Here is a 17,563-nt window from a genome sequence, read left to right as displayed (position 1 = left end):
TTTACTAAATGGTAGCCATAAATATTATTATATGTATCTCCTCATCTCTGGACTGGGCAGCTGAAGGCAGCTGTACTGTCATTAGGCATCCCTAAGGCAAATGTACCATGGAATACTACACACCTTAGAAACGAGGCTTACAAAAGAACTGTAATGATATGGGGAAACTCTCATGGTACAGTGTTATGTGAAAAAGTCAGAACACAACAGGATGTACCATTTCCTGAATGAATGAACTATAAGAAAAGGATCAAAGGAAATGTGCTCTAATGTTAAAAATGTTTATGTCTAAAAAGTGATATTGTTTTTCTGCTTTTTTTTTTTTTTAAGAGACAGGGTCTCACTCTGTCACCCATGCTGGAATGCAGTGGTGTGTGATTATAGCTCACTGCAACCTCAAACTCCTGGCCTCAAGTGATCCTCCTGCCTCAGCCTCCCGAGTAGCTAGGACTGCAGGTGCACACCACCACGCCCAGCTAATTTTTAAAATGTTTTGTAGAGTCTGCGCCTATGTTGGCCAGTCTGGTCTTGAACTTCAGGCCTCAAGCAATCCTCCGGGATTATGCCTGTTGTCCTGGCCGGGGATGGAGATGACCTTACCAGGCAGGAAAAGAAAAGTGAATCAAAGGCAGGATCCTCTTCATTCACTCTGTTCTTTCAGCCCTTCACCCTCCCACGTCAGACCCTCCATTTCCTTCTTAGGGCCCTACATTTTCACCTGTGTCTATTTTCTTTTTACTTTCTGCCATTTTTCTTCTTCCCACTTCCCTGGGAAATAACCCCCTCACCCCAGACCCAAGAGAGCTTGGGTCCATCTGGGCCACCCTGAGTCACTGGGGTGGCCGAGATAGGAGAAAGCTTGAGGGCAGCTCCTCCACCCCCGTGGCCTTGGGGCGGGTCCAGGCTTCTAGTCACAGCTCTTGCTTCTTTCCTGTTGCGTGGCCTTGGAGCAAAGCATTTCTGCTCTTGGAGTCTCAGTTTCTTCCTCTGCAACATCTTAAGATTGAATTAGTATCTGAAACATCTCTTCCCGCAGAGAAGTTGTGTTCATCTTACCTGGTGCCATTTCTCGTGGCGTTCAGAATATACGATGCCAGATGTCCGTCACCTCAGAAGAGAGGGTCTTGTTTGTAGGTGGGGGGACCTCCTGAGGGTCCCCAGGCTGAAGACTAGAGTCGACGGAGCTCTCTAAGGACCAGCCCTGGGGCTAAGGCCAACTTGTTGGTGGCCACACTGCCCCTCGAGGTAAGCCTGTCCCGTGACAGGCCTGCGCCAGCCCCCGATCACCTGCAGAGGGCGCCGCAGACACACCGAGGGCGAAGGGGTCCTCGGGCCGGGTGGCGAGGTGAAGGCCACCGAAGTTTCTGGGAAGGGTTTCCCAAGGGGAGCCCCGGAACCGGAGTCGAGAGGGGTTGGAATGAAGAGCTGAAAACAAAAAAAGGAAGAGCTGATTAAAAGAAGGGAATTCGAGAGGGGACGGGGGTCCTGCAGCGACCTGAGAGAGAACTCTGGCACCGGCTCCGTCCCGAGCATTAGTTTCCTCACCTGCGGAGGGGGCGCAGTCGCGTCCCGTTCTTGGGACCCGTGAGCATCGGGTAGGAGGACGCTGCGAACTTGGGAACCGCTCTGCAAGGGGGCCGAGGGCGCGTTATCAGGCAGTAGGACTCGTAGTCAAAACTGGGTTTAGGTCCTGGCTGCCACCGGACCTCTCTGCGCCTCAGTATGCTCGTCAGTAAAATGGGGTTAACGAGGTTGCCTCGCCAGACTCTGAGAGCTGGAGGGGATAAGTGCCCGCAGCAGTCCCCAACCTTTTCAGCACCAGGGACCGTTTTCATGGAAGACAAGTTTTCCACGCACCGGGGGTGGGAGGTGGGGGAGGATGGTTTCCGGACGATTTAAGTGCATTACATTTATTGTGCACTTTATGTCTATTATTATTACATTGTAACGTATACTGAAATAATTATACAACTCACCATGTGTTGGGGACCCCTGTAAAGGGGCTGAATTCGGAGCGGACCCGGCCAGGGGTGGGCGGGCCTCCGGGCTGCCGGGCTCCCGGGGCCGGACCCACCCGGCGGGAAGAAGGAGGCCGAGCCCCGCGCCCCGCCCCAAAGATGCCACCTCGGCCTGCGTTTCCCCTCCCGGCGCCCGCCCTGGGACCCTCGGCCACCGGCGGTCACCTAGGCGCTCCCGGAGCTCGGCCGAGCCGACCGGCGGGGAGGCGGGGCGCGGGCCGGGGGTGGGGCGAGGGGCGGGGGCCGGCGCCCCCAGGCGAGGCCGACCACGTGACGCCGGCCGGCCGGACTGCCAGGCGGGGAGCGCCGCGGCTGCCCCGGGAGGTGGCGGCGGGCGCGGGAGCCCGGGCCGCGCGGGACTGGCCGTCGGGGCCCCGGGACGGCGGCCCCGGGGGCGCCCATGCCATGGAGAAGCTGGCGGCCGGGCTGGCCGGCCTGCGTTGGAGCATGGGCGCCTTCCCGCTCGACCTCATCGTCAGCCGCTGCCGCCTGCCCACGCTCGCCTGCCTCGGGCCAGGTACCAGGGTCGCTGGGGATGCGGACTGGGGTCCGCGGGAAATCGGGGGCTCTCCAGGCAGGTGCTAGAGGGACTGTGAGGGGGATGCAGACCCTGTCCTTCCGGCTCCCCAGTGCGGGTCCCGCGCGGCTCCCGGAGCGCCTTCCTTGGAGACTCGGGACCCACCGGCCCAGGTCCGCCTCCTGGGCCCCGCGGACCGGCACGGGGACAAAACCCGGGGACAGGGCCCGAGACAGAGTTTTCCGGCCCAGCTGGATCCCGGAGCGCGGCCAAGACACTGTGCCCGCCCCGTCGGTGCACCCTTTTGCCCCGCCGCTTCTCGGCCCCCCGCCCTGGCCGCGCCCCCCTCGGTCCCTTTGTCTCCGGCCTCTCACCTCTATCCTCCCGCATCCCCTGGCCTCACACTCTGCCTTCCCCCCGCCGCCTCCACCCAGCCCCGCTCGGCTCCCCTTGGAACTCTTCTCGCATCCTCTTTTTGCGTCCCAGGGAGCAACCTGGGGTCCTCGCGGGTGGGCAGACCACCTTCGGGAGAGGCCCAAGTGAATGGGGTCTGCTGCCGGGCGTGCACCCCAGGACCCCCAGCCCTCCCCCTCATCTCGTCCCACTTTTCCATGGGGCCTGGGGCCCCAGGCTGCTCTGCTAATGGGACGGTGCTTGGGGGCCGAGCGGGGACCCCCGGAGGCTGCGTGGAGCAAGGGGACCGTTTGGGGGAAAAGTGGGGCTGCTTGGCTGGGGGAGGGGCGGGAGCCGGGGCTGGCAGCCAGGCCGGGGGTTTTGTGTGTGAGAAGAATAGGGGTTTGGCCCGCGTTGGCACACTCGCTTCCCTGAATGCTAATGGGGCCCGTGGCCGCAGGCTCCTCTTCTCCCCGCCGCGCTCCGGAGCCCCTCCTCTGGCCCGCAGCGGCAAGGAGTGGGCGCAGTGAGCGTCAGCGTGTCCCGTGAGCAGCCTCTGCTGGGAGCGTGCATGCCGCGGACGTCGGGCAGGGGTGCCTAGCAGTCCGGCGTCTAGTTCTCCGGATCTGCGCCGGTTGGTCAGCGCCGGATGGTCAGCGTGTGATTCTGAGCCTGCGTCAGCAGCAAGGCTGTGTATGTCTGCGTGCGAATGGGACGTGCTGCCCTGGGTTCCTGGCCACTTCCCACACATGCTCTTTGGCTTCTCCCATCCTGGGTGTCTTTTCTGAGCTCCTCAGTCTGGGTAGAGCCTCCTTTGGGTTCCCTGACACTTCATGGCACCTTGTCTTGTCTCCTACTGAGCAACCCCTTATAGCGGTCCGTTTATTGTCTTCCCATTGGGCTGCAGGCTCCTTGAGGAGGGCATCCCTGCCTAGCAGAGATTATGGATTGAATGAATGAATGGGTGAGTGAATGAACAACTGGTGTGGTGGCTCAGCTGTCTGTGACAGTGTGTGGCTATGGCTGTGGTCACCATTAGGGCATGAATGTGTGATCAAAATTGTGTGGCCTTGAAGGTCCCTCTGTGCTGTGTGCCCCTGCATTGGGGAGGGGCCCTTTGGTGGGACCATGAGACTGAGTTGTGTCCTTTGAGTGACAAGCATCTGTCACTGTGGGCTGTGTGGTTCAGCTGTTGGTGATCACAGCCCATGGCTACTGGTGTGTGCCTGTGTGGCTGTGGCCAGCAGGCTGGGCCTAGGAGAGCTCTGAAAGAAGTTGGCAGAATCCAGGGAGAGGTTTCTCTGCCCCAGGAGGCGCGGAGCTGCGGAGGAAGGCTCAGACAACACCCTGCCCTGCGTTCATACACACACAGACACACACAGTGCCGCCCTGTCCCGCGCACACACTGCATGCATATATTTCATAGAGCCCCCAGCCATCAGAATAAACCATTTCCCATTTGGATGGCAGAAATTTATTCAGTTATGCCTGAAGGGGCTGTGAAGGAGGCATTCCCCACCCCCACCCTGCCCACCAGCTGCAGCCAGGAGACGGCCCCTTCGGCCTCCTGGAAGCTGGGCCGCCTTTCCTGCTCCCCTGGAAACCGTTGCTGGGCTTGGAGCCTCCCAGGCCCAGGCCCCTCCCAACTCTCAACACCTCTGCCCCAGCACAGCTTCCCCCAGTCCCCTGAGCTCCCCCTTCCTGCCTTCTGAATCTGCCCCCCTAATCTCTAAGCCCAGCCATCATCCGTGACTGGGAGCATGGGGGCTGGGAGAGGGAGAGCCAAGGAGCAGCTTCTCTGAAATGGGGTTAGGGGTTTCTGGGGGCCTCTCTCCTCTCCTTTGAGGTCCCCTGAAAGTAAGAGATTGCCCGTGGCAGTGGGTGGAAAGCAAGGCTGCCCATGGCAGAGCCAGGAACCAGCTCCTCTAAGCTCTGCCATCCTCTTGACCCATGGCTCTGGGGGAGACCACAGGGGACAAGATAGTCCCTTCTCAGCCCTCTCCGTCCTTGCTGGGCCTAGGCACTGACCTGGGGGCTGAGAATTCTGCTGAGGTGGACTTGCCTGGTCCTGAGGCCCAGCTCAAGTGTGTCCTGCTCAGTAAAGTCTCGAGGCTTCCTCGCCCCACCCCCAGCCAGAGCTGCTGCCCTCTGTGAGTCCCCAGACACCCTCCCCTCAGGCCTCAAACTTGCCCGTATTCTCTGTTACATCTCTTCCCACCTCCCCAGGGGCCTAAGGGCTCCTGGAGGGCAGGGGCTGGCGGGCCTCATCCACTGGGAGCCCCCAGCCCCACCCAGCACAGGGCCGGGGACAGCAGGCACTCCAGTCAAATGATGAATGAGGGGCTGAGGCTGGGCTGGGAGCGGGGAGTGGGGGCCCATGGGGAGACTCACAGCCTGACTCACAGCCCCAGGCCACAGCTGGCAGCCGGCCTGTCCCTTGAGTTTCGCTGAACTGGACAGGATCATGGGGAGCTGTCCCCAGGTGGGGTCTTGGTGAGGAGGTGAGGAGGTCACCCTGTCTGTTCTTTCTGCTGCTTCTAAAATTCTCCCTTTCCCTCCTCTTCTGCCTTCCTTTCCCCTCCCAGGGGAGTACGCGGAGGGCGTCAGTGAACGAGACATCCTGCTCATCCACTCCTGCCGCCAGTGGACAACAGTGACAGCCCACACCCTGGAGGAGGGCCATTACGTTATTGGGCCCAAGATCGACATCCCGCTGCAGTACCCAGGTGTGCCCAGCCAGGGACAGACGGCATAAAGCCAGTGGGGGTGTAAGCAGGAGGGGCCGGGGCCAGGGGTAGAGTGGGGAATGCCTGGGGGAAGCTGTCGCTGACCACCCTTCCTTGGAGCTGCAGGATGAGCAGGACAAGGCCGGCGGGGCTGTGGTCAGGGTTAGGATTAGAGTTGGGGCCCAGAGGTTTTCATACTGTTCAGTGGAGCCCCGGGTTTCTGGAGAGGTGCTCACAGGTTTACAAACCTTTGATTCACATTTTATTTTAAAGTAAATTTTAAAGTAATGATTAAAAAATACCCACACCCTTAAATTGCCACAGATCAAATCTTAACCCTAAGCAGAGACCTTCAGTGTGTGCCTTACTGACCCTTTTATGTGCAGACCCTCAAAGAGAACATCTCTTGCCAGGATCTTCTCGGTACTGTGCAACCAAAACTCTGGAAACGAAGGGGTGCTCGGGCTGCTTAGACGCTGCACCTGTCAGCTCTAATCCTGTTTTCCCAATTTCCAAATTTTTGTGTTAAACCTGTTGTTTTCATTGATCAACTTTATGAGTGAATGCTAAAATTATAGACTTTTAAAGATTCTGCTCATTAACTACTTTTATCTATTTTACATACAATGTTGACGTATAATACGATTTTGTTTGAAGAAAGGATTCTGCTTCCAAAAAAGGAAGTATAGCCCTTTCATTTCACAAATGATGAAACCGAGGCCTAAGCCGGGAAGAGACTTGCCCAGGGTCACACAGCTAGGGAGGGAAGAGCAAAGGCCACACCCAGGGATGCCGACTCAGGGCTGTGTCTGCTGCACCATGCTGGGAAGGCTTAATTACTGTCCCCTGCGTTGGAGGGACGGGAGTCTGATGGCCCCATCCCAGAGACACCCACATGCAAGCCCAGGGTCCCACAGCTACTGCATGTTAAGCACGTGCTGAATTCCCGTCACTGGGCTGAGGACTTTTGTCGTTTCATCCTCACGGCAACCCTGTGGGAAAGTCTTATCAGGTTCATTTAATTCACAAGGAAACCGAGGCTCCAGGAGTTGCCGTGGCCGGCCTGGTTCTGTGTTTTCCGTAGGAGCCTGGGAACCCTCTGAGCTGGGAGACACCCAGTCACCTCCTCACAGGTACCCCTGCCCCTCTCTGGCCCTGGGTGCCTCCTGAGCCAGTGGCACAGGGCTAAGCCCTTTACGTGGGCTTCTGTTCCTGACAATGGTGCTGTGAGGTTGGTACCTGCAGCCCCAACCCCCATTAGAAGATGAGGAAATTATTAATAACTCAAGTGTCTTTCTGACCTAGGGTTCTTTCCCAGGCCTGGAGCCTTTGGGTGTCTGCTCAAGTTAGAAATTTCCCAGCCTCAGGGAGAGGCCCCAGGTCCTCTTCTTGGGATTAAAAAAGCAAAGGTTGGAAAAAACCCTCACTGACAGAAATGTGACTTCAGGGACTATGTCCATTTCAGTTGTGTCATTAAAACTCTGGAAGCCAAGGCACAGTCTCCCAAGGCACTGTGGGTCCAGGGGACTCCTAGCTCTTTCTCCCATCTCTTCTAGGGCCCCTGCATGCATGTGTGGGTGGTGGTAAGTGTCGGGGGGCAGCCACCCCCTGCAGGGGGAGGGGAGGCAGAGGCCCCCTAGATGGGGGAGGGGCAGGGGCTGGGCGCAGGTTAACGTGGAGGCTCTGAGTGCACCGAGGCTCCACGCTGATTCCTCCTGATGAATTAATAATGGCACTGGGTGGGCAGAGCAGCCGGCTGCTGACCTCTGAGAGAGCCAGACTGCAGGCAAAAGCAGGGGAGGAGGGCAGTGCCCCCTGCATGGGGGGGAGGGGGCGCTGTCTGCTGATCAGGTCTCCAGGCTGTGGCTCAATGGTCCCAGTGTCAAGGAGACAGACCCCCCCCCCCCCCCGCAGCAGTCCTGCTAGAGGGGCCAGGCGTTTTCCTAAGCAGTGCCATTTCCCAAGCCTTGGCTTTGTGCCTTGCAGAGCACTTGGCAGATGCACCTGTGAGCCAAGTAGCATGTTTCCATTTTACAGAGGGGAAAACTGAAGCCCTGAGAGATTAAATAATTTGTCCGAGGTCACATGGTTGGTTGGTGGCAGAGCTGGGATTCAGCCAGGTCTGTCCAACTCCAAAGCCTGTGTTTTACCCACTTGCTTTATTGAGCATGTGCTGTGGGTCAGGTGCTGGGAGGATGAGGTGTTCAACAGGACCCTGCTCCAGCCCTTAGGTGCTTCAGGCTGGGAGGAGCAGAGTGAAGTGTTTCGGGGAGGCAGGTCCAGGGGGCAGGGGCAGGCAGGGTGGGGCAGGTCCCTAGAGCCATGGGGGACGGAGAGGCAGGAGAGGAAGCTGCCCCTGGGCCAGGCTGCAGGGTGGAGGAAAAGGCTTTCAGGGGCCGGAGCATCACTCCCTGGAGGTCTCCCTTCCTTCCTCCCAGCAGTAATGACCGGTACTGGGCTGCAGGCTGCGGCCAGGGGGGGTGCTGGGTACCATGGTTACATCGATCTTCCCTGCCACATCCTCCCCCGGCTCTAGCCCTGACTTGGCTCCAGATCTCCCCACAGGGGGCAGTGGGCATCTCTCTCTGCCTGGCTTCTTGGGCTTGGGGGGCTGTGTGTGGATATGGGGGAGGAGGTTGGGTGAGGGAGGGGGGCTGCTCACTGCCGGATGGTGGCAGACCTGCAGCTCCTGCTTCCTGATGCCCAGACCCCTGCTCCTTGCCCAGTGCCCTGAATATTTTCTCCGTGCTGCCCTCTAGGGCTGAGGCACATCTGGGGCCTCTTCCCACGAGGGTCCCAGGGCGGTTAGGGCTTTCTTCTGGGCACATCCCCCTGTCTCCCTTGGCTCTCATTTCTCTCCCTTCTCGTAGATGTGAAAGCTCAGGCCCTGCCCGTGGCCCCCTGCTCTTTATAGCTGCACCAGGGGGTCTCAGTCTGGGTCTCTGGCTGGGTTTGGGGGCTCCAGGACCCCCTGGCACTGTATGTAAAATTGTGTGTGTGTGTTCATGCTAGGAGTACAGTGTGAGCATTTTTCTGGGATGAGGGTCCCCAAAGGGTTAAGATCCTCTGCTCTTCCTCATCCCTGAGCCACCTTACCTGCCCACAGCAGAAGCTGCACCTGTGGGCTGGTGATTTGCAGTCTGTTACTCTGACCAGACGTCCCCAGGCTTTGCATCCACACCGGTGGCACCTGCCTTAGGAGCACTGCCTGGAGGCCCCTCCCCTGGCCTCCCTAGCTCTGCCCTTGGCCCACACTGTGTTCCTTCTGAGGTTCCAGTTTGGATTAACAGCTCTGCCATCTCCATTTCTGACCAGGCTGGTGGCCCGAGTACACCATCCTCAGTCCCTTCCTTCCCAACCTCCCCATTCGGTCACCCAAGTGTGATGAGTCTCCGTTCCAAGTCTCTCTTGGTCTGTTCACTTTTTGCTATTCCCTGGGTCTTCTCCAGAACTCCTTGCTATTTACCTGACTGGAAGACTCCACTGGGTCCCATTTCTTGCAAAATAAAGTCCCACTGCCTAGCATGACATTCAGAGCCTTTCAAACTCCATTGCAGTCTACTTCCCCTCCTGTCCTCTGTTCCCCAAGTCCTTCCCTCCGGGCATGCAGCATTTGGGGCAAGCGGTCTGCTTTCCTGTCTCTGCTCTTGCTGTTCCTTCCACAGGGAAAGCCCATTCCGTAAAATCCATTTCGCTGTTAAGGTGCAGCTCAGCGATCCCCTCAGACTCCGCCAGGCAGGTTTCTCCCCACCCAGCAGTCCTCTAGCTTTCGTAGCACGAGTCTGTTGTAGCACTTGTCATATCCGCCACCACTGGATACTTCCCGTCTCGCCCACTCTATCTGGATCTCCTTGAAGGCAGACTGTATTTGACACAGATTTGTACCCTCTGTAGGGCCCAGCATGGTGTTTGACACATGGTGGCTGCTCCATAAATGTTTGTGGAATAAATAAATAAATGAACTATGACTGAAGCAACCAGGGGAAGACTTCCAAAGCTAGAGTCTTCTCTCACCCAGCTGTTCCCTCCCCTACACAGGCTCTCTTCCTACTGTCTAAAGCCGAGGAAGAGGCCATCCATCTGATGCCAGGGTGGGTCACAGCCTGTCTTTGTGCTCATGTAGGTGTGCACATAAAGGGTATGTGGCCGGTGAGGTGAGACAGTTTATACAGAGATGTCAGCTTCACAGATTAGCATCACTTCTTTAAAGTCTGCTGGGGGCATCCAAAACACAGCCCGCGACTGCAGGTTGGGAAGGTCTGCTCTGTGGGCAGTGGCTTTCTTGGGCTCAGGTCAGAGCCTGTGGGACAGTGCGATTGGATATTGGACCAGGGCAGAGTCTGGGAGCAGAGCTGGGGTCACAGTGGCTCTCCCAGGGCCTTCAAGGCCTGGGGCTGGACCCCTGCTCTGCCCAATGCATCCATGTGGATCAGCTACCCAAGGTGGATGCACAGGACGCCACATCCAGGCAGGGCCCAACATCATCTGTCCCAACCCCTTTAGATGAGGACCCAGGGGCCCAGAGAGGGAAAGGACTTGTCTAGGATCAGAGAAAGTCAGAGGGCAGGCTGGGACCAAGCTAGGAGCCATACTGATGTTTGATCAGGGGCCAGCTCTGTGTCCAAGTGTTTGGGGCCACTGCAGTGGATTTCTCTGGGCAGGTAGCCACTGGCCTCACTGCACACCCACAGGCTCTCTTGGGGTGAGGGCTGGGCTCTAGCTGCCAGGGGTCTGTGCTCACCCCCTTGCTAAGGCTCGAGCCAGGTGACCAGCCCCCTGCAGCCCATGCTGGTGAAAACCTGCCCTTCTGCCCACCTGAGTCCTAGAGGGGCTGGCTGAGATGACGGTAGCAAGGAGTAGGGACCACAAGCGCTCTCAGGATGCAGGCTCCCCACAGGCAGGCCCACCCCAGCAGCCTTTGTCCGCCCTCTGCAGGGAAGTTCAAGCTCCTGGAGCAGGCTAGGGATGTGCGGGAGCCAGTGAGGTACTTCAGCAGCGTGGAGGAGGTGGCCAGCGTCTTCCCAGACCGCATCTTTGTGATGGAAGCCATCACCTTCAGCGTCAAGGTCAGTCCTTCCTGTACCAGGCACCGTGTCCCCAACATCATCCCTTCCCTCAGGGGCAATCCTGACCCTGGTTGGAGGGTTGCCCTTAGGGTCTAAGAGGGAGAGTGGCTTCTGGGGACCCCTTGAGGGCCTTTGGCACCATCAGACCATGTCAGAAGAGCAGGGTGTAGGACTCACTGGGGCGAAGGACTTCTGGGGGAAGTAGATGCAGCAGGGACTGTGGGGAGGGGTCATGCTCTGACTTGGAAACCTTTCAGGGCAGTCTGTCCCCAGCTGCCCAGCACCCACTGGTGGTGGTGGTGAGCAGGCAGTGCACACGGTCCCCTCTGGATACCTCTCTGCTCTCTACAAACCTTCTTGTTCTTCACCAATTCATTTCTTTTCCCAGTAACCTTGTTGGATGGGTGGGGCATTATTATCGCCCAAATAGTAAAGACAATGATAATAAAAGTTGACATTTACCAAGTCCTTTCAAAGTATGTCACTGCACATAGCCGTTTTCATTCCACAGCAACTCCTGGGAGTAACGGTTATCACAGGCAGCCACTAAGGCCCCGAGAGGCAACCGGGTTAAGGCTGCACACCAACCTGGGGCCTCTCCAGGAGGGAACGTGGGGCTCTGGCCCACAGTCCAGGGCTCTTGATCTGCTCTCAGTCCTGGGAGGGCCAAAGGGAGGGGTGCTCTCCTGCCAGGGAAGGCCGTGTGGCTTTCCTCGGCCGGGCTGAGGCCTCTCCCTGTCTCTGGGATCCCCAGGTGGTGTCGGGCGAGTTCAGCGAGGACAGCGAGGTGTACAACTTCACGCTGCACGCAGGCGACGAGCTCACTCTGATGGGCCAGGCGGAGATCCTGTGTGCCAAGACCACCAAGGAGCGCTCGCGCTTCACCACCCTCCTGCGCAAGCTGGGGCGGGCGGGGGCGCTGGCCGGGATGGGCGGCGGCGGCCCGGGGGGCGCGGGGACCGCGGGCGGCGGGGGCGCCAGGCCCATCAAGGGCAAGATGCCCTGCCTCATCTGCATGAACCACCGCACCAACGAGAGTCTGAGCCTGCCCTTCCAGTGCCAGGGCCGCTTCAGCACGCGCAGCCCGCTGGAGCTGCAGATGCAGGAGGGCGAGCACACGGTGCGCGCCATCATCGAGCGCGTGCGGCTGCCGGTGAACGTGCTGGTGCCCAGCCGGCCGCCGCGCAACCCCTACGACCTGCACCCGGTGCGCGAGGGCCACTGCTACAAGCTGGTCAGCATCATCTCCAAGACGGTGGTGCTGGGGCTGGCGCTGCGCCGCGAGGGCCCGGCGCCGCTGCACTTCCTGCTGCTCACGGACACGCCGCGCTTCGCGCTGCCGCAGGGCCTGCTGGCCGGGGACCCGCGCGTCGAGCGCCTGGTGCGCGACAGCGCCTCCTACTGCCGCGAGCGCTTCGACCCCGACGAGTACTCCACAGCCGTGCGCGAGGCGCCCGCCGAGCTCGCCGACGACTGCGCCAGCCCGCGCCGCGCGCGCCTCTGCCTCCCCGCGCCGCGCGTCCCCGCACCCGCCCGCGCCCCTGGCCCGCCCGCGCCGGTGCCCTCCGGCGACGGGGACCAGGAGTACGTGAGCCCCGACTGGGCCGGCGCGCCCGAGTCCGCCGCGCCGCCCGCCGAGATCCCCTACGAGGAGCTGTGGGCGCACCAGGCGCCCGAGGGCCTCGCCGAGGGCCGGGCCCGAACCGCCCCAGGCCCAGACCTCATCTCCTTTGGGGCCGCGGGATCGCCACGTCGGGAGCCCGAGGCGCCGCCACCTCCCGTGCCCCCCAAATCCGAGGCGGTGAGTGACCGCGCTCCAGGCCGGAAGGGTGGGAGCCGGGAGGTGAGCTCTGCGGGGTCTGGCCTTGGGGAGGCTGCCCAGCCTGCGGGTCTGAGCCCCATCCCCTGGAGTGACAGACAGTGGCAGAGATTGGGGAAGGAGAGAAGAAAATGGGCAAAGGCATGCAGGAGCATTTGTAGTAATGGGCACCAGGGGCGGTGGCACCGGACTGTGGGGACAAAGATGCCAGTTAGGACCCTAGCCACAGAGAATTTGGTAAACAGTGTTACCCAGAAGGTTCCACAAAACAGGAGTCCTATAAGGTGTCCGGCGAAAAGGAGGGCCCAAGGTGAAAGGAGTTTAGAAAATGTGTGATTCCCAGCCCTGCCCTCCCCCGCACGTTAGAGTCACAGAACATTGGTATATTAAGGGTCTGAGCACTGAGAAACCTGTTTATCTTTGTTTAATGCAGAATTTCCCAAACTTGTCCACAGAATATTTTCCCCCTGCCGGTAACATCCATCAACGTCTGGTGAAGTCCACTTTGGGGTGCTTTACCTATAGGAAGGGGATCCAGATGGCAGATGCTGTTCCTCCCTTTTGTCCCCTCTGCCACACCTTTTCCTTCCCTCTCCTTTGCCTTGAGGAGGGAGTGTGTCTGTTTCTCTGATTGCTTTCCATCTGCTTCTGTGTTCTTTTTCTTACACTCCTGACGCGTTTCCGAGGAGTAGGAGGCAGTGTGTGGGCGCGTGAACTGGGCTGGAGAGGCTGGAAGGGGTGGGGTAGGTGGCTGCTGGGGCAGCAGTTGGGGTAGAAGGCAAGACATCCTCTTGCAAAGTGGCGCAGGTGTCCGTCCCAGACACTCCCTTGCCCAGGTGCTTGGGGAGGGGAAGATGAGGAATGTTAGCTGCCTGGAGCCACAGGCAGAGTCATGGCCCTCTGCTTGCAGGTGAAGGAGGAGTGTCGCCTACTCAATGCCCCACCTGTGCCTCCCCGGGGTGGCAATGGCAGCGACCGGCTCTCGGGCAGCCCTCCAGTACCCCCCCGCTTCCCCAAGCTGCAGCCTGTCCACTCGCCCAGCTCCAGCCTCTCCTACTACTCCTCTGGCCTCCAGGATGGGTGAGTCCCTTCCTTCTCTTGGTCCTGGGCTCTCCTAGGGCGGACCGAGGTAGGGGAGGGTGGGGAGGGGCGTACAGTGCTGAGGAAGAAGCAGGCTTCAGGCCTGGGCGGTTCTGAGGGTGCAGGTCCCTGTGCAGTAGCTGAGGCAGAGGAAACTGCTGTCTGGCATCTGGGGCCTGGGGCCCAGTGACCTGCTCTGCCACCTTCCTGCTTCACTTGTTTCTTTCCTAAATGATGAGCAAAGAGTAGTGCTCTGGTTCCCTCTGCCGCAGGATAGAGAGCTCCTTGCTAATCTCAAATTTTTATTTGATTCAGTTTAGTCTAATTTCCCCCCGTTTTCTGTCCTGGACTGAGAGATGCTGGAAGGAAAGAACAGGATGATCCCAGAGGGTCTCAGGCCTTGGGGCTGGAGCACAGGCCAGTGTTGCTAAGAGCGGTGGTTTGCTGCGTTGTATGTGACCCTGTCGTGTTCCCTCTTGCTCTGCCTTTCCTGTCCTGTGTGCCTGTGTCTGTCTGCCTCTGCCTGCAGGGTGGGTTCCCGCAGTGGCAGTGGCTCCCCGTCACCGGATGCGTACTCGCTCTATTGCTACCCGTGCACCTGGGGAGACTGCAAGGTGGGCGAGTCCTCTAGCCGCCCACCCCCTGGACCCCTGCCCTCTACCACGCAGCCCAGCCAGGCCTCCCGCACCCTTGCAGAGCCCCTGAGCGGTCGGGCTGCCTCCCTCCTGGGGGCTGACACCCCTGTCAAGACCTACCACAGCTGCCCACCTCTGCTCAAGCCCTCGCACCCCCAGAAGCGCTTTGTTCCATTTGGAGCTCTCAACCCCTTTTCTGGGCCTGCCTACCCCTCAGCCCCTTCAGCGGCCTCCTCCTCTGGGCCCACAGCCACCGCAGGTCCCCTGGCTACCTCCAGCCCTGCATATTCCCCAGGTCCAGCCTCACCAGGCCAGGCCTATTCAGCTGCTCCCCCCTCCTCCTGCCCCACATCCTCCTCCTCTTCCTCTGAGTGGCAGGAACCAGCCCTGGAGCCCTTTGATCCCTTTGAGCTGGGGCAGGGCGGTTCTCCAGAGCCTGAGCTGCTGCGCTGTCAGGAGCCCAGAGCTGTGGGGGCACCGGGGCCCGGGCCCCGTCTTTCACCACTTGGTCCCCTCAAGGCCTTTGAGCCTGAAGGTTTGGTGCTGCGGCAGGTCCCCACCCCACTGTCACCAGCTGCGTTGCAGGGGCCTGAGGCAGGAGGAGCACGGCTTTTTCTCACTCAAGGGCGCCTGGAAGGGCCTCCTGCCAGTCCCCGGGATGGAGCCACAGGCTTGGGAGGCCGGGATGCCTCCTGGCAGCCCCCCGCTGACCTGTCTGCACTCTCCCTGGAGGAGGTCTCTCGCAGTCTGCGTTTCATCGGGCTCTCCGAGGACGTGGTGAGCTTCTTTGCCCGAGAACGCATTGATGGTAGCATTTTTGTGCAGCTCAGTGAGGACATCCTGGCAGACGACTTCCACCTCACCAAGCTGCAGGTCAAGAAGATCATGCAGTTCATCAAAGGCTGGCGGCCCAAGATCTGAACTGCCCAGCCTGAGCTGCACAACTGGAACGCTGGCACGGAGACCCCGGGGCCCAGCCATGGGTCCACCAGGGGACAGTACTCCCTGAGAAGCTGGTCCTGCCTGCGAGAGGATCTATGCCAGGACTGAGGCTGCTCGGCAGCCGGAGTGAATCCAGGGGAGATGCACTTGGAAACGTGGGCTTCTGGGGTCAGACCCCTGCCTGTGGGGACATCTTGCCTCTTAAGTGTGCAGAATATGTGGGGAGGGGGCTGGAGGGCACCACTGTGCACCTGGGACTGTGAGGCATTTGCTGCAATTCCCGCAGCTGGGCCGAGAGCTGGCCTTCGTGGTGACTTAACACCTTTGGTGCCCTGCCATAGACATTCACAGACATCTTGCACTTCTTAAGCTTGTAGGTTCAGGTTAGGGACAAGGGAACGAAGATGGCCCACAATTTAAGCACAAATTCCCCAAGTGCCCACTCTCCTTTGTGCTCTGTGGGCTTTTGGCCTAAAGCTGCCCCAGAGTCAGGGGTGTCGATTTCTGCGTCTCTGGGATCCCCTTCCTTTTGCCTCTGCTCTGCCGTGATTGAGGTGCCTGGCCCTGAACACAGGTGAACAAGCCTGTGCCCCAGCACCTCAGAGGCGCCACCTCTGGGTTCTGGTCTGTGGGAGGGGCTGTGGAAGAGCACTGTCTGCTGTCGACCTGTTCTCTGGTTAGGAGGCACAGGCTCCCCAGACGTCGCCAGCGCCCCGGCTCCGGCCCTGACTTCACTGCCACTAGTCATCCTCCCCTCAGCTGGGGTTCAGTCGCAGATATGGACTCTGTGGAAGGGCAGGTTGATTTAGGTCTGCTGCTCCTTGATTCTAGAAGCAAGTGGGGGTCAGTCACCCTCACTTCTGCCAGTCTCCTGCCCCCATCGTTTGGCTCTGACGGACACCTGGTGTCCCTCCCTGGTTTTCTGTCACTAGCACAGGAGGGTCCAGTTGGGAGAGAAAGCCCAGTGGCTTGCGAAAGCCTGCCTTTCCCCTCCTCCTGGGGCTCAGTCCTGCCCCTGTTCACATGCTTCAGAGCAGAGCTTTGTGCCCTTGAGTCTCAAGCATGGTGATCTGCTTGGCACCCAGAGCTCTGGTCATTGTGTACAACCACCCCATCCCCACCCCACCGCGCCCACCCAGAACCACAGAACAGTCACTGGTGTCAGGGCCTCAAAGGTACCAGCCTTCTCTTCTGCCTTACCTAGTCTACCTAGATATTTATTTCCTCTGTTTTTTATCTTAAGAGCAGCGAAGCCATGCTTGTGCCCATGCCCCAAGCAGGCTGCCTCAACTCTTTGACAGAAGGGAAGTCAGAGAGTAGAGCACAGAAACTGTGATATGGAGACATTTGGTTTTCTTGCAGATCATTTAATGAATCCTCAAGGACTAGTAAAATAAATGCTAGACCACTAAAGAATAGTGCAAGTGGAATTGTGGGTGTCAGCTGCTTTCTTCTTTTTGGAGGGCCACGGGGACCCCAGAACACAATGTATATGGCTCTGGGCAGGAGAGGACTTTGGAATGGTGTCTGCATGTGGTCCAATCCCATGTCCCTCGTTCCCTTCTGCAAGTCCCTCACCAGCCCCTCCCTGCCCTGCAAGAACCCTCCAACTCCTACTCATGTTTTGACATGATTCACACCTACCTGGTTGCTGAAGGGAAGGACCAAGATGTCAAAGCTCAATGCCACCAGCCAGGGCCCAAGTTTAACTTCCTGCATCAGCAGAATGCCCGCCTCAGGCTCTCTCAGAACCCTACATTTAGAAGCCTGTTAGTGGCCCTGGTGCAGAGGATCAGTTCTCTGCTGTCTACTGGTCATCTGAAAACCCCAGTTCAGAGATGACTGGGTTTTAGAGCCTGGCTTCCTAGCAACCAGCAGTGTTTATTTAGGAGAGCCACAGCTAAGCTCCCTGCCTGCTAGTTGCAACTGCAGAGCTGGGACCAGGAAAAGGCTTGAAGTACTTGCAGATGGAGCACAAGCAGGAGTAATTGGTCGTACCTGACAATTTAGAATGCAGAGTGTGATGGGACTTGAATTATGATTCCACACACACTCAGTGTGGCTCCTTCTGCCAGACCCAGTTAGGAGGCCTCACGCTGTTTACCCAGACTGGGCACTGCTTCTGCCAGAATTCGAGTGTAGGAACTTTCCACACTGGGGTCGGGTTGGGGAGAGCCGAGGCCATAGCGGAGCACGGGCGGCATGGGGCGGACCAGCATTGTACCTTTGTACCATTCCTGCGCTGCCTCTGATCGCGCTGCACAGGCTTCTTTCGTGCTCTGGGCAGCCGCGCCATGCAGGATCAGGGAAATGTTAGTTCCCCTGCTTAACTCCAACGCTCCCACGAACTTCCTGAGAAGCACCCAC

The 17,563-nt window shown here is 59.0% G+C and overlaps 1 protein-coding gene across 2 annotated transcripts; it reads left to right on the top strand.

The window, feature by feature from the left end:
- Positions 1-2,292: 2,292 nt before the first annotated feature.
- GAREM2 (GRB2 associated regulator of MAPK1 subtype 2) lies at positions 2,293-16,624 on the top strand. Of its 2 annotated transcripts, none has more exons than XM_069494104.1 (6): positions 2,293-2,535; positions 5,514-5,654; positions 10,590-10,720; positions 11,475-12,521; positions 13,450-13,619; positions 14,149-16,624. In XM_069494104.1, exons 1-6 carry the CDS (start codon positions 2,424-2,426, stop codon positions 15,173-15,175), a joined length of 2,628 nt encoding a protein of 875 aa, XP_069350205.1. In that variant the 5' UTR covers positions 2,293-2,423; the 3' UTR covers positions 15,176-16,624. The 2 variants fall into 2 exon arrangements, with proteins under 2 accessions (XP_069350205.1, XP_069350207.1); XM_069494106.1 differs by lacking the exons at positions 2,293-2,535; positions 5,514-5,654 and adding an exon at positions 10,101-10,122 and having other exon boundaries at positions 14,149-14,233; positions 14,633-15,175.
- Positions 16,625-17,563: the final 939 nt, after the last annotated feature.

Source organism: Eulemur rufifrons, chromosome 19 (genome assembly GCF_041146395.1).
Source record: "Eulemur rufifrons isolate Redbay chromosome 19, OSU_ERuf_1, whole genome shotgun sequence".
In the NCBI taxonomy this organism is placed as follows: Eukaryota; Metazoa; Chordata; class Mammalia; order Primates; family Lemuridae; genus Eulemur; species Eulemur rufifrons.
Note: the sequence above shows the minus strand (reverse complement) of the source record. Positions and strands in the feature narration are given on the sequence as shown.